Raw genomic sequence first — 14,156 nt, forward strand, 5'->3', positions numbered from 1 at the left:
GATCCAGGCTTGGGTTAACAAGTGGCAAGTAACATTCACACCACAGAAATGCCAGGCAATGACCATCCCCAAGACAATCTAATCACTGCCCTTAGATATTCAATGGTGTTACCATCATTCCTCCCAGTATCAACATCCTCTGTGTTAGCACTGACCAGAAGCTCAACTGGACTTGCCACATAAATGCAGTGACTACAAAGGCAAGTAACTCACCTCTTGATTTCCCAAAGCCTGACTTCCATTTACAAGGCACAAGTCTGGAGTATGATGGAATACTCCCCACATGCCTAGTTGAGTGCAGCTCCAACAACACTCAAGTAGCTTAACACTATCCACAACAAAGCAGCTGCTGACTGTCACCATATCCACAAGTACCCACTCACCTCTTCACCAATGCTTGGTCACGGCAGCATGTACTAACTACAAGATGCATTTTAGAAATTCACCAAAGTTCCTGAGACAGCACCTTCCAAACCCAGCAATGTCCACATCCCACAACGGAATATCAATAAAAAAGGATCAAGGGAATGGGGAGGATAACACAACAGGATACTGATTTGGTTGGTCAATCACTATCATAGTGCACAGGCTTGAGGAGCTGAACGACCTATTCCTGTGATTACATTGTACAGATTTAGCAAGACCGCCCTACTTTTCGACTCCAGTAACTTTGAAATAAATGCTAACACTCCACTTGCTGTCCCAATTACCCAGGAAATGTGGCTACAAGCTTCTTGTGATGAGTTGGATGAGGATTCCCAAATCCTTTTGTTCTGTAGCTATCTGCAGTTTTTCTCTATTTAATTATGTGCAGCTCTCCTATTCCTCCTGCCAAACTGCGTAACCTCTCATTTTCCCATGTTAAATTCCATCTGCTAAGTTTTTGCCCACTCACTTAATCCCATTGTCACTTCCGATATTTCAATAAAACAAACTTGCAAATCAGGAAGAACGCAACTGAACTGCATTAAAATCCTGCAGCACAGCAGGAGGCTGCAATCTTGTTATCTGAAGAAAGGACCAGAATAACAGAACTGAAAAGAGCATCAAGGCGTTCTTTTACTGGATAAGAGATTTTGACTATCCACAACATGTTGCCAGGTGAACTGAACAAACATTCAAACTTAGGACCAAACAAGGACATCGAAAGAACAACTATGAGAAGTACCTGAGCAACACTTAATCCTGTACCACCTTAACGCACTTTCCCTAAACTGTATCCTTGCTCCATACTCACCGACTGCACTGCCATGAAGCCTGGTGGGTAGAACTCTGGTGCACTAGCTGATAGTTTTGACTGGATGGTAAATGCTTCCATTCGCTGTGGTTTAACCATGGCAGTATTTGTGCTGTGAGACAGATATTGGTCATGAGATCCCAATGCCATCTGGCCGCGGCTGCTACTCTCTGGAAAATTACAAAAAGACAAAGTGTCAACTTTTTTTCTGCTCATTCTTCCTCCCATGTGCCAAAATTAAGATTCAATACAAAATTCTCATTTCCACTCAACAAACAGAGATCTACTTCTGGTCCAGCAAGTACATCTGAGTGCACTTGCTAGCTGAGCATTACACAGGCTCAAGAGACAATATTCAATCAGTATTCTCATATCTGAAACTGCTGGTATTAACAGATCCCAATGGTCTGATTTAGGGATTTACTCAAGTATAACTTGTTCTATACAAATCACCTTCAGTGTAATAAACAAGAGAAATATTACAGAAAAGCAGACATTAGAATCAAAGTTCTTGGAATCCCATGGCAATAAAGATCCAAACAGAACAAACCAGTCAGCAAGAGGTAAAGCTCAATCAAAGCCAAGTGATTGGCCTTGGCTTCACAAACAGACTGCCAAAGCCAAGTATTAAATAAGCCACAAGCGTTTCAGGTACACTTACATAACTCCACTAGTAATAGCAGTGACAATTCAAGCGCTTGATTAGGAAATGCCAGAAAAAGATCAATATCCATTGAAGAATTCTACTATCACACTGGTTCAGGTCACTCTGCTGTAACGCTTGCTTCATTAACGCAAGTTCATTGTAACGTCATGATTTGGAGATGCTGATGCTGGACTGGAGTGTGCAAAGTTAAAAATCACAACACCAGGTTATAGTCCAATAGGTTTGATTGGAAGCACTAGCTTTTGGAGCGCTGCTCCTTCATCAGGTGGTTGTGGAGGACACAAATGTAAGTCAGAATTTATAGCAAAAGTTTACTGTGTGATGTAACTGAAATTATACATTGAAAAATACCTGGATTGTTTGTTGAGTCTTTCATCTGTTCGAATACCATGATAGTTTCACTTCTTTCATATGTAAATCACAAAACCTTTTTTTAAAAAGTTACATTCTAAGGTTAACTGTATGGTGGCACAGTGGTTAGCACTGCTGCCTCACAGCGCCAGAGACCCGGATTCAAATCCCTCCTCGGGCAACTGTCTGTGTGGAGTTCGCACATTCTCCCAGTATCTGCGTGGGTTTCCTCCGGGTGTTCCAGTTTCCTCTCACAGTCCAAAAATGTGCAGGTTTGGTGAATTGGCCATGCTAAATTGTCCGTAGTGTTAGGTGAAGGGGCAAATGTAGGGGAATGTGTGTGAGTGGGTTGCTCTTCGGAGGGTCGGTGTGGACTTGTTGGGTTGAAGGGCCTGTTTCCACACTAAGTAATCTAATCTAAAAAAAACTAACGATTGGTGTCAGCCAGATAATATGTTGAAGGTGTTAGCCCCCTGTGTTCCCTGTCTGTGCTATAATGTTTAGACTGATTCTAATCTAAAAAGTGAGTTAACAGAGTCTTACATGGATTCATGAAGTTTTTGAGCAAAGTACAATGTAACTCTGCAAGTACAAATTCACTCCACATGCGTGTGCGAGTGCGTGGGTGTACATACGTATAGTGCAATGGTGGTCACCTGTAATGTGACAGGAACCCAAGGTCCCGGTTGAGGCCCTCCCTATGGGTACGGAACTTAGCTATCAGCCTCTGCTTGGCCACTTTTCGCTGCTGCCTGTCCCAAAGTCCGCCTTGGAGGATGGTCACCCGAAGGTCCAAGGTCAAATGTCCTGGACCACTGAAGTGTTCCCCAACTGGGAGGGAACACTCCTGTCTGTTGACTGTTGTGGGGTGCTCATTCATCTGTTGCCATAGCCTTTGTTCGGTTTCCCCAATGTACCATGCCTCAGGGCATCCTTGTCTGCAACATATAAGATAGATAATGTTGGCTGAGTCACATGAGTACCTGTCACGTACATGGTGGGAGCTGTCCCCACGTGTAATGGTGGTATCCATGTCCACACTCTGACACGGCTTGCAGCGCCAACCATGACAGGGTTGGACGGAGTTGGCCTGAAAGCCAGGCAGCTTGCTATGAACAATGATCTGTTTGAGGTTTGGCAGTTGGTTAAAGGCAAACAGTGGAGGTGTGGGGAAGGTCTTGGCGAGGTGCTCATCCTCATTGATAATGCGTAGCAAGTCACGGAGAACACGGCGTAGTTTTTTAGCTTTTGGGAAGTACTGGACAAGGAAGGGTACCCTGTCGGTTGCAGCATGTGTCTGTATCCTGAGGTCATTACAGTTCCCTTCTGTGGCACGTTGGAACTGGTGGTCGATGAGTTGAGCATCGTACCCCGTTTTTATGAGGGCATCCCTGAGTACTTCCAGGTGTCCGTCACGTTCCTCCTCATCTGAGCAGATCCGGTGTACAGGTAGGGCTTGTCCATAGGGGATGGCTGTTTTAATATGTTTTGGGTGGAAGCTGGAGAAGTGTAGCATTGTGAGGTTGTCTGTGGGTTTGCGGTAGAGGTGGTGCTGAGGTGTCCCTCCTTGTTGGAGATGCACATGTCCAAGAATGAGACAGATAGTCGAGAGTAGTCCATGGTGAGTTTGATGGCGGGATGAAACTTGTTTATATCACTGTAGTTTTACCAGTGACTCCTCGCCATGGGTCCAGAGGAAGAAAGTGCTGTCAATGTACAGTGTATAATGGTGTATAATGTTCGTTGGAGATCCTGGGTAGAGATGAAGTCTTGTTCGAACCTGTGCATGAAGATGTTGACATATTGGGGTGCAAATTTGGTTCCCATGGCTGTTCCATGTGTCTGGATGAAGAACTGGTTGTCAAAGGTGAAGACGTTGTGATCAAAGATAAAGCGGATGAGTTGTAGGACGGTGCTCGGAGATTGGCAGTTGATGGTGTTGAGTACTGAGGCTGTTGCCGCGATGCTGTCATTGTGGGAGATGCTGGTGGAGAGTGCTGAAACGTCCATTGTAACGAGGAATGTTCCCGGTTCGACTGGTCTGTGGGTGCTGAGTTTCTGTAAGAAATCCATAGTATCGCGACAGAAGCTGGGGATCCACTGTACAATAGGTTTCAAGATGCCTTCAACATAGCCGGAGAGGATCCCATTGCCTGATACGATGGGACATCCTGATGTATTGGCTTTATCTTTGGAAGGCAGTAGAAGTCGCCTACACGAGAAGTACGTGGAAAGAGGACGCATAGAGAACTCTGAAGGATTGGATCCAAAGTCCTGATCTATGTGTTTAATTCACGGGTGTGTTCTTTGGTCGGATCAGCTGGTAGTTGCCTGTAGTGTTCCTGGTTGTTCAGTTGCCAGTCCACTTCCTTGCAGTAATCTGTTCTATTCTGAATTACGATGGCTCCTCCTTTGTCTACTGGTTTGATGACAATGTTGTGATTGGTTTTGAGAGCATGGATGGCGTTGCATTGTGAACGGGTGATGTTTTGCTCTACCTTATGAGTATGGCTGATGAATCTGGCATTTATATATTTCCTGACAGTTTGAGTATACATGTCAAGCCCAGGGCAACAGCCCTCTGGTGAGGCTGATAGCTAAGTTCTGTACCCATAGGGAGGGCCTCAACTGGGATCTTGAGTTCACTACTGGTGATTACCATTGCACTATATACACACACAGACACTCCTACACATACACACACACACATACACATTCTCCTATTTACACACACATACACAGACACACTCACAATCCCACACACACACACGCATGCATCCTCTCACAGACTTAGACACTCTACATTCACATACGCACACATATACACTCACTCTCACAACCCCCCCATCCCAGACAGACACACACATATAATATATATATTTATATTTGTGGGGTGAATTTGTACTTGCAGAGTTACATTGTACTTTGCTCAAAAACTGCATGAATCCATGTAAGACTCTGTTAACTCACTTTTTAGATTAGAATCAGTCTAAACATTATAACACAGACAGGGAACACAGGGGGCTAACACCTTCAACATATTATCTGGCTGACACCAATTGTGACAGTTAACCTGAGAATGTATCTTTTTAAAAAAAAAGGTTTTGTGATTTACATACGAAAGAAGTGAAACTATCATGGTATTCGAACAGATGAAAGACTCAACAAACAATCAAGGTATTTTTCAATGTATAATTTCAGTTACATCACACGGTCAATTTTTGCTATAAATTCTGTGCCTTACAATTGTGTCCTCCACAACCACCTGATGAAGGAGCGGCGCTCCGAAAGCTAGTGCTTCCAATTAAACCTGTTGGACTGTAACCTGGTGTTGTGATTTTTAACATCATTCTAATGTGATTGACAAATTGGGAACACTGTTTCTAAAGGACAAACTTTTAAAACTTGTGTCAGCTGTATTGCAATTACATCGTCAACACTTGAAGCATGACTCTTCTATAGTGTGGGGTTGCACAAGAATGCAACTATAGCATTATTGAAGAATGACCTGTAGAGTTGCAGGCAGTCGGTCAGCTCCATTGGCTGGCCAACTCGTTTGCGATAGAATAATACCTATGGTTGAGTTTCAATCCCACCCCAGTTGATATCATCATGAAGGTCCCAACCTCTTAACTGCAGCCCTCACCTAAGACATTGTGACCTTTAGGTGAAACTCACTACCAGTCGTCTCTCTCCAATGAGAGAGAGCAGCCCTTTGGTCGCCTGGATCTAAGGCACAGCATGCTTCTGGAGAGAATGGTGCTTTTTTGTGTGTTTGCCTTTTGAATATCTATGACATAATCTTGGGCTGCGTATCTTCTGCGAATAAAATGATAAGTTGCCTTCCAGTCTGTTAGTTTGATGGGTGAGATTGGGTGAAAGGAATGTATTTAACAACTGGTGGCAATGTTTTCCAACCTATTTGGAAATTGCCTAGCTTCCAACTCAGCACCTTCTTGAAACAGAAATAAAACAGTAGGGACAAAGCAGATCAAACCCACATCCCCACAACTTAGGGCACTTTGCAGAGGAAGTTTAACATTGCAAATAAAACAAAAATAATGGAAATACTCAGCAGGTCTGGGAGCAGCGGTGGAGAAAGTTAAAATTTAAGGGCAAGGATCTTTCTTCATAACTGGAGGGCTGGGGGGAGGAAGAAACCTGGAAACATCATTTTCGCCTATGTACATTCAACACCATTAGGCCTCGTATATTATTGGGAATAAACCATTACCAAACAGAAATAGCCATGCTCAGACAACTCTTCAAGAATTTGGGGAACTATTTACATCCTCTAATCTTAATTTATCAGAATTCACTTTTTTCCATCCTGAGGACAGTCATTGAATCAGACACTACGGAAGAGCCCATCAAGTTAGCACTGGCAAAAAAAAGTTTAAAATCGATGCTCGCCCCATTTTCCAGCAATTGGCTCAGAGCCTTAAATGTCATGTCATTTCAAGCGCTCATCTAAGTACTTAGTGTGTGTGATCTTTCCAACCTCAACTATCCTCGCAGACACCGAAGTTTAGATTCCCACCACCCACTGGATTAAAAATATTTACTTCAAATCCCCTCTAAACCTCCTGGCTTTCACTTGCAAATTATGTTCTCTTACATGTGGGCGGCTCGGTGCACAGTGGTTAGCACTGCTGCCTCACAGCGCCAGAGACCCGGGTTCAATTCCTGCCTCAGGCAACTGTCTGTATGGAGTTTGCACATTCTCCCCGTGTCTGCGTGGGTTTCCTCCGGGTGCTCCAGTTTCCTCCCACAGTTCAAAATTGTGCAGGTTAGGTGAATTGGCCATGCTAAATTGCCTGTAGTGTTACATGAAGGGGTAAATGTAGGGGAATGGGTCTGGGTGGGTTGCGCTTCGGTGGGTCGGTGTGGACTTGATGAGTTGAAGGGACTGTTTCCACACTGTAAGTGATCTAAGATCTAAGTAATCATTCAACCCTTCAATCAAGTGGAACAGCTGCTTTCTGTTCATCTGCTCATCCCTATAATCTTAAAACAACTCAATCAGATCCCTTCTCAGCCTCCTCTGCTCTAAAGAAAACAACAGTTTAGCCAGCCCCTCCTCACAGCTGAAGTGCGCCATGCCAGGAAACGTCCTGGTGAATCTCCTCTGTACACCCTCCAGGCCAACCATATCCTCCCTATAACTAGGTGATGAGAATTGCACACAGTACTCCACTTGTGGCCGAACCAAAGTCCAGTACAGTTCCAACATGACTTCCCTGCTTGTTATTCTTATAATCTATGCCATGTTCCATATGCCTTAATTACCCTATTAAGCTGTCCCACCACTTCGAGAAATCCGTGAACAAGCACCCCAAAAGCCCTCTGTTCCTCTGAGCTTCCTAATGCCTTGTCATTCATTGAGTACTCCCTTGGCTTCTTCCTTCTTTACCAGGAAGTCAGGAAAGAGGACTTTGAAGGGTCAACACAGTTAAGGTTTACACTATCCAGGACAAAGCAGCCTCTGATTGTGTGAAGGTAGTGAATGCTTATGATGAATAGGGTGCCAAAGTATTGCAATGAATATCACATCCTACAGTATGCATTGCAGCAAGTCACCAAAGCTCCTCTGACAACACCTTCTAAACTTATGACCACTATCACCCCAAAGATAAATGCAGATTCGTGGGAACACAACCTCCTCAAAATTCCCCACAAAGCCACACACAATCCTGACTTGAAATTGGATTATTATTTCTTCGCTGATGCTGGTCAAAATCTTGGAACCCCTGCTCTAACAGCACCATGGTGTCCTTGCCACTGTAGAGGCTCAGGAAGGCAGCTCACCTTCTCCAGGCCGTTAGGGAAGGGCAATAAATGTGGACCAAGCCAACAATGTCTGCATCCGATAAATAACAACAGAAAACCTTTCTTAAAAGCCATATGGACAACCTTCAATGTATTCTAGTTATCACCCTTCTCTGCTCATTTCATTAAAAACAAAATCAACAGGATCAATCAAATACTATCTGCTTTTTGTTACTCAGGACTAGCTCTCAGGAAATGTGTATGGCTGTCATATTTGCCACTTTTCAATCACCCGCATTAAGAAAATTTAGAAGATGAAGGGAATCCCTTCAGTTCCCTTTGTTTTTCCGAACCTGAAATGAACGCCATCTTGCTACCAAGCCTGTCATGACCATGGATCATGACCCCAGATCACAAATAGACATGTTGAACTTTAATTACATGTTTTTCCAAAAAAAGGACATTGAACCAAAGGTTCTGCTCGAAATGTCGACTCTCCTGCTCCTCAGAATCTGCCCGACCAGCTGTGCTTTTCCAGGACCACACTTGTTGACTCTTACGTCCAACATTTGCAGTCATCATTTTCTCCTCCCTACTATCTCTCCAGTGTCATTTTCCAGTAGTCCAATGCCCACTTTTGTCTCTCTTTTGCCCTTTATTTAAAGAAACACTTACAGTCTTACTTTATATTACTGACTATTTCACCCTCATATTTAATTTTTTCCCTTGTTATTTTTTCCTGTCGCCCTCTGTTGGTTTTTGTAAGCTTCCCAATCCTCTGGTTTCCTATGCCCCTCACATTATATGCTTTCTCTTTTGCTTTTATGCTATCCCTGACTTCCCTAGTCAGCCATGGTTGCCTCATCCTCCCTGCACCATGCTTCTTTTTCGTCGGGATCAATCTCTGTTGTGTCTCCTCAATTACTCCCAGAAACTCCTGCCCTTGCTGCTCCCCTGTCTTTCCTATCAGGCTCCTCTCCCAGTCGGTTCTACCCAGCTCAGCCCTCATGCCTCTGTAGTTACCCTTATTCAGCTAGAATACTGTTAGCTCTGATTCTACCTTCTCCTTCTGAATTTACTCTGCAATGTGAATCCTATTAGGATCACTGCCTAAGGATTCCTTCACCTTCAGTTCCCTCAGCAAGTCTGCCTCATTGCACAACAAAAATTCCAGTATTGCATTCCCTAATCGGCTCCGCCACAAGCTGCTCCAAAAAAACCATCTTGTAGACATTCCAAAAATTCCTTTTCTTGGAATCCACGACCAATCTGATTTTCCCAATCGCCTGCATAATAAAATCCCCCATGATCACTGTAACTTGGCCTTTCTTACAGATTTTTCTCTTTGTGTATCTTGAGCACCAGCTCCTGACTGCTGTTCAGAGGCCTGTATATAACTCCAACTATTTCGTTTATTACGACTGATTTAATTTCATTTCATATTCAGAAGGCAACGCCATCCCGTTTGCCCACCTGCCTATCTTTTCAACAGAATATATATCCTCGAATATTCAGCTCCCAATCCTGATCCCCTTGCAGCCTGGTCTCCATAATGCCTACCAAGTCGTACCTGCCGCAAACTCATTTACCTTATTCCTTAAACTGCGTGCATTCAGATATAACACCTTCAGTCCTGTATGAACCATCCCTCTTCTCACTGCTGTTTGTTTGTCCAGTGTGCTTGAAGTTTGATTGCTAATCCTTTCCAAACACACTGTCCTATTTGTGTCTGTACTGGAGATTTTAATAACCTCGCCTGAGTTCTGCACTCTTACCTCCTCCTTTAACTTGGGCTTTCTAATTTCCTCTATAACTCAGTGGTGTGACTGTCACCTGAAACACAGCGCCCAGGTAATTCTCCCTCTCCCTGATGAGAAAGCTTGTAGCCTTCCGTGTGACACATCTGCTACAGGATATGCAGGAAAGTGCTTGACCACAGTGGGTGGACCCATTTTTATGAAGAGTTAAGGATATCTCTTAAATATCAATGGATCAGTGTAAATAAGGTGATAACATTTATGCATTTGTGGAATGTGTGGCAGTACTTCGTTTTGACCCAGAGGGCTGGAAGCTGCGCATATTTTACAGTTGGGAGGTCAGATAACTGCATTTCTGGTTTATACTGAAGGCCCTTAACAAAACTCATACTAAATAGGAAAAGAACTTGCAATTTAATAAGCTGAGTGGAATATGCACATAATAGAACAATTCTGATACATCTTTATGTATACTACACTGAGCAGATTTGAATTTATGAAGCTCAGCTCTGTAATCTTGACTGTTCTGGAATGTGAATGTCTCATTACCCTTAAAAGCTACGAAAACACAAAGGTTGAAACTGAGAGGTTTAAGAAAGTTGGAAGATGCTCATACGTGTGAGGGGCGGGGGGGAGGGATGGAGAGACAAGATGGAAACTCTTGTGGTCTGATTTGAGTGCACAGTTGCTTGTCATAGATTGAATGCTTGTGTTTTGTTCCCTAGAGCTCGAGATCTGGGAATGTTATGAATTTAATGTGCATATTGGGACTCTAAGACGATTTTTTTTTTTTAAAAAGCCATGTCATAGGACAACAGTACTGGGCATGTTAGCTGAGCGAGGTTACCTCATGACCTTTTCCACATAGTTTAGACTAGTCTCTTATTATGACATACTGTTACAAGGGAAGCTTATCTTGCCAAGGCAATTGGCCTGGCTTGATCAGGGTTTCCCATTTTGATGTGCATGTAGCCTAATTAGTCAAGCATACTCAGGCCTGTCAATTAGTTTCTCTTCCCCTACAAACTTTTGCCATTTTATTGTTGCTTATCTGATTAAGGACATGGGTATTTTTGTAATCTCAGTACCAATTTCTGTATAAAGACAGCTTGTTTGCAACAATAAGGGGAGTAGCCTGAACGAGCTCTTGGGGATAAGAGCTGGCACCGCTACTCTGCTATGGTTTAAAACCTTAGCTCAAGCATGGCTTGTAGGTATCTATGTTATAGTGTAACATTGATAGATGCCATAGATAAATCAAGGTAATTTGAAGTGTAAGAGTTTTATATTCCAGACTACCACAGAGTACGATCACCGGGATGAACCAAAAGAGGCTTACAGGTCGAGTCTATTACAGATTGCCCTGAGCCGTCTTTAATAGATACTTTAACACGGATGTCTCACAATGTTTGAAGCTCACACTCCAGCTCATCGACTCTGGGCCGGGCTTTCTCAAGCAACCATTTACTACAGATATGATCACTGGGAATGACAATGGGGTTCAACAGCTTCCAAATCATGCAGAAACAACGCATCGTCTGACCCTCCATCCTTATCTAATTTAATTAATTTTGAATATTTCAGAATTGTTTTTTTACTCTTTTTATATCTCTGCTTATTTTCTCAATCTGAATGCAAGTTGTAACCAATAACTTCACGATGCAATTTAACATACATTCACCCTAAACCCATTTGACAACATTTGGCCCATATCCCTCTAAACCCGTTACTAATCATTGACCCACTCAGATGCCTTTTAAATGTTGTAATCGTACCTGCTGTGAGAATGTGTATGGGGTACAAGCAAGCAGGGAAAAAGTTAAGTTCTGAGTTTTGTGAAACAAGAAATTCAGGTCTAGAGTGGTGCTGGAAAAGCACAGCAGTTCAGGCAGCATCCAAGGAGCAGGAAAATCGACGTTTTGGGCCAAAGCCCTTCATCAGGAATAGAGGCAGGATGCCTGCAAGATGGATAGATAAATGAGGGGGGGGTGCTGGTGGGGGTGGGGAGAAAGTAGCATAGCGTACAATAGGTGAATGGGGGTGGGGATGGAGGTGATAGGTCAGAGAGGAGGGTGGAGTGGAAAGGAAGATAGGCAGGTAGTACAGGTCATGGGGACAGTGCTGAGCTGGAAGTTTGGAACTAGGGTGAGGTGGGGGAAGAGGAAATGAGGAAACTGGTGATGCCCTGGGGTTGAAGTGGCGGAAGATGAGGCGTTCTTCCTCCAGGCGCCTAGTGGTGAAGGAGCGGTGGTGAAGGCGGCCCAGGACCTCCATGTCCTCAGCAGAGTGGGAGGGGGAATTGAAATGTTAGGCCACAGGGAGGTGTGGTTGATTGGTGCAGGTGTCCCAGAGATGTTCCCTAAAGCGCTCTGCTAGGAGGCATCCAGTCTCCCCAATGTCGAGGAGACCACATCAGGAACAACGGATACAATAAATGATATTGGTGGATGTGCAGGTAAAACTTTGATGCATGTGGAAGGCTCCTTTAGTGCCTTAGATGGAGGTGAGGGAGGAGGTGTGGGCACAGGTTTTACAATTCCTGCGGTGGCAGGGGAAGGTGCCAGGACGGGAGGGTGGGTTGTTGGGGGTGTGGACCTGACCAGGTAGTCATGGAGGGAATGGTCTTTGCAGAAGGCGGAAAGTGGTGGGGAGGGAAATACATCCCTGGTGGTGGGGTCCGTTTGGAGGTGGCGGAAATGTCGTCAGATGATTTGGTTTATGCAAAGGTTGGTAGGGTGGAAGGTGTGCACCAGGGGGGTTCTGTCCTTGTTACGATTGGAGGGGTGGGGTCTGAGCATGACTCAGATCAGATAAGAACTTACAGTTAACAATGGGGTGATGCAGGCAAGGGTAATGGGTTAACAAGGTGGAAAAGCAGCCATTATATAGACCCATTTAACAAGATATGGAAGCATTCAGTATGTAACGTCATGATGTGAAGCCAGTTATTCCTTGTGTAACAGCAGATCACTTAATCTTGACTATTGATACTCATTGATTGTAACGATCATCCAATCAATATGCATGCTGCCTGATCTGGATGCTCCTCCCTGTAAAATGACTATATAGTTCGTTGAGAAACTACAGTTCCAGAGAAGACAGTGAACTCATGTCTCTGCAATCGTTCTCTCTCCCATTCGGACCCAAAATAAAGAAGAAGGAGATAAGACTATACTGTGTCTCTGAATGTTTTGCTTTGACTGATGGGGCAACAGGACGACACCGCCATCACTTCTTCTGACAGCTCATTCCATATACCTGCTGCATGAAGACGTTGCACTTTAGGCCCCTTTTGAATCGTTCCTTCTCACCTTGGATTCTGGGTAATCCCAAGATGGAGCACAGGAAAAAATTGTGGCTCTAAGAGCTGCTCCTTTTTGAGGTATTTTAGGTGTTGGAGGGGATTTCCTCGAATTCCAGGAGCAGCAATTACTGTTTTATAAGCTGTTGCAATGTATTGGAACTTTGGGGAAAACAATCAAACCAACTTTTAAAAACAGAAGACAGACAAAAGGCGGCAACCACATGGTCAGTGAGGGAGAGAGAGAAAGAAACTGACACTGCTACCTGACACAGCAGTGAATTTGCACAGTTAATGCCTTTACTGTGTGAGCTCATGTATCTCTGGTCATCGGAGTGCATCTAGGAAAAATTAAACAGTGAAATTCACAGCTGACCTTGAAGGAACCGATAAGGGCAAGCTCACAGAAGAGGAACGAGCAAGTGCAGTTTTGAATGTGTACCCTTGCTATAAGTCTACAGTCGTGAGTAGAGTGGGTTCTTTCTTGATGATATGTTTTATTGAGATCTGTCTCTTGATTAAATGTTAAAAATATAAACCATAAGTACTAAGTTAGCCTGGAGCACTGTTTTTAGAGCAAAAAGGTGGTGCTATTTTCTGGGTATGTAGATGGTGAAGGAGCAAAGTTGGCCTTTAGTAGAGTGATGTGCTCTTCCTGTTAGATGTGGGAGTTTAGGGAGAGTTTCTATGTTACAGATGATTATTTCTGCAGGAAGTGTCTGTGGTTGCGAATCCTATCAGATCTCATGGGGTTGGAGTGCCAGTTAGAGGCAATGAAGAATTTGCAAGAGCACAGAGTTATGATGGATGGCAGTTATAGGAAGGAAGAATAGCTGTAGATACAGTCACATAGACGGGTTAACTCCAGAAAAGGTCAGAGGGGTAGGCATGTAGTGCAGGAGTCTTCTGTGACCATCCCAATTTAAACAAGTATGCTGTCTTGTCAAGTGTAGATGACGACAGAATCTCAGGGGAACGTAGCACAAATAGCCAAGTTTCCGGTACTGAGACTGGCTCGAATGTAATGAGGGGTACGTCAGGTTCCAAGTGATCAATTGTGAGAGGGGTCTATGT

The 14,156-nt window shown here is 43.9% G+C and overlaps 1 protein-coding gene across 1 annotated transcript in view; it reads right to left on the minus strand.

The window, feature by feature from the left end:
* paip1 (poly(A) binding protein interacting protein 1) overlaps window positions 1-14,156 on the minus strand; it is a 71,282-nt gene that overhangs the window by 40,333 nt on the left and 16,793 nt on the right. Inside the window, exon 2 of the mRNA XM_043703143.2 lies at window positions 1,238-1,407. Coding sequence (XP_043559078.2) covers window positions 1,238-1,407 — 170 coding nt within the window. The remainder of the gene's footprint in view (window positions 1-1,237; window positions 1,408-14,156) is intronic.

The sequence above is a fragment of the Chiloscyllium plagiosum genome, unplaced genomic scaffold, assembly GCF_037043375.1.
Source record: "Chiloscyllium plagiosum isolate Xiang-an unplaced genomic scaffold, Cpla_swu_hap1 HiC_scaffold_2, whole genome shotgun sequence".
NCBI lineage: Eukaryota > Metazoa > Chordata > Chondrichthyes > Orectolobiformes > Hemiscylliidae > Chiloscyllium > Chiloscyllium plagiosum.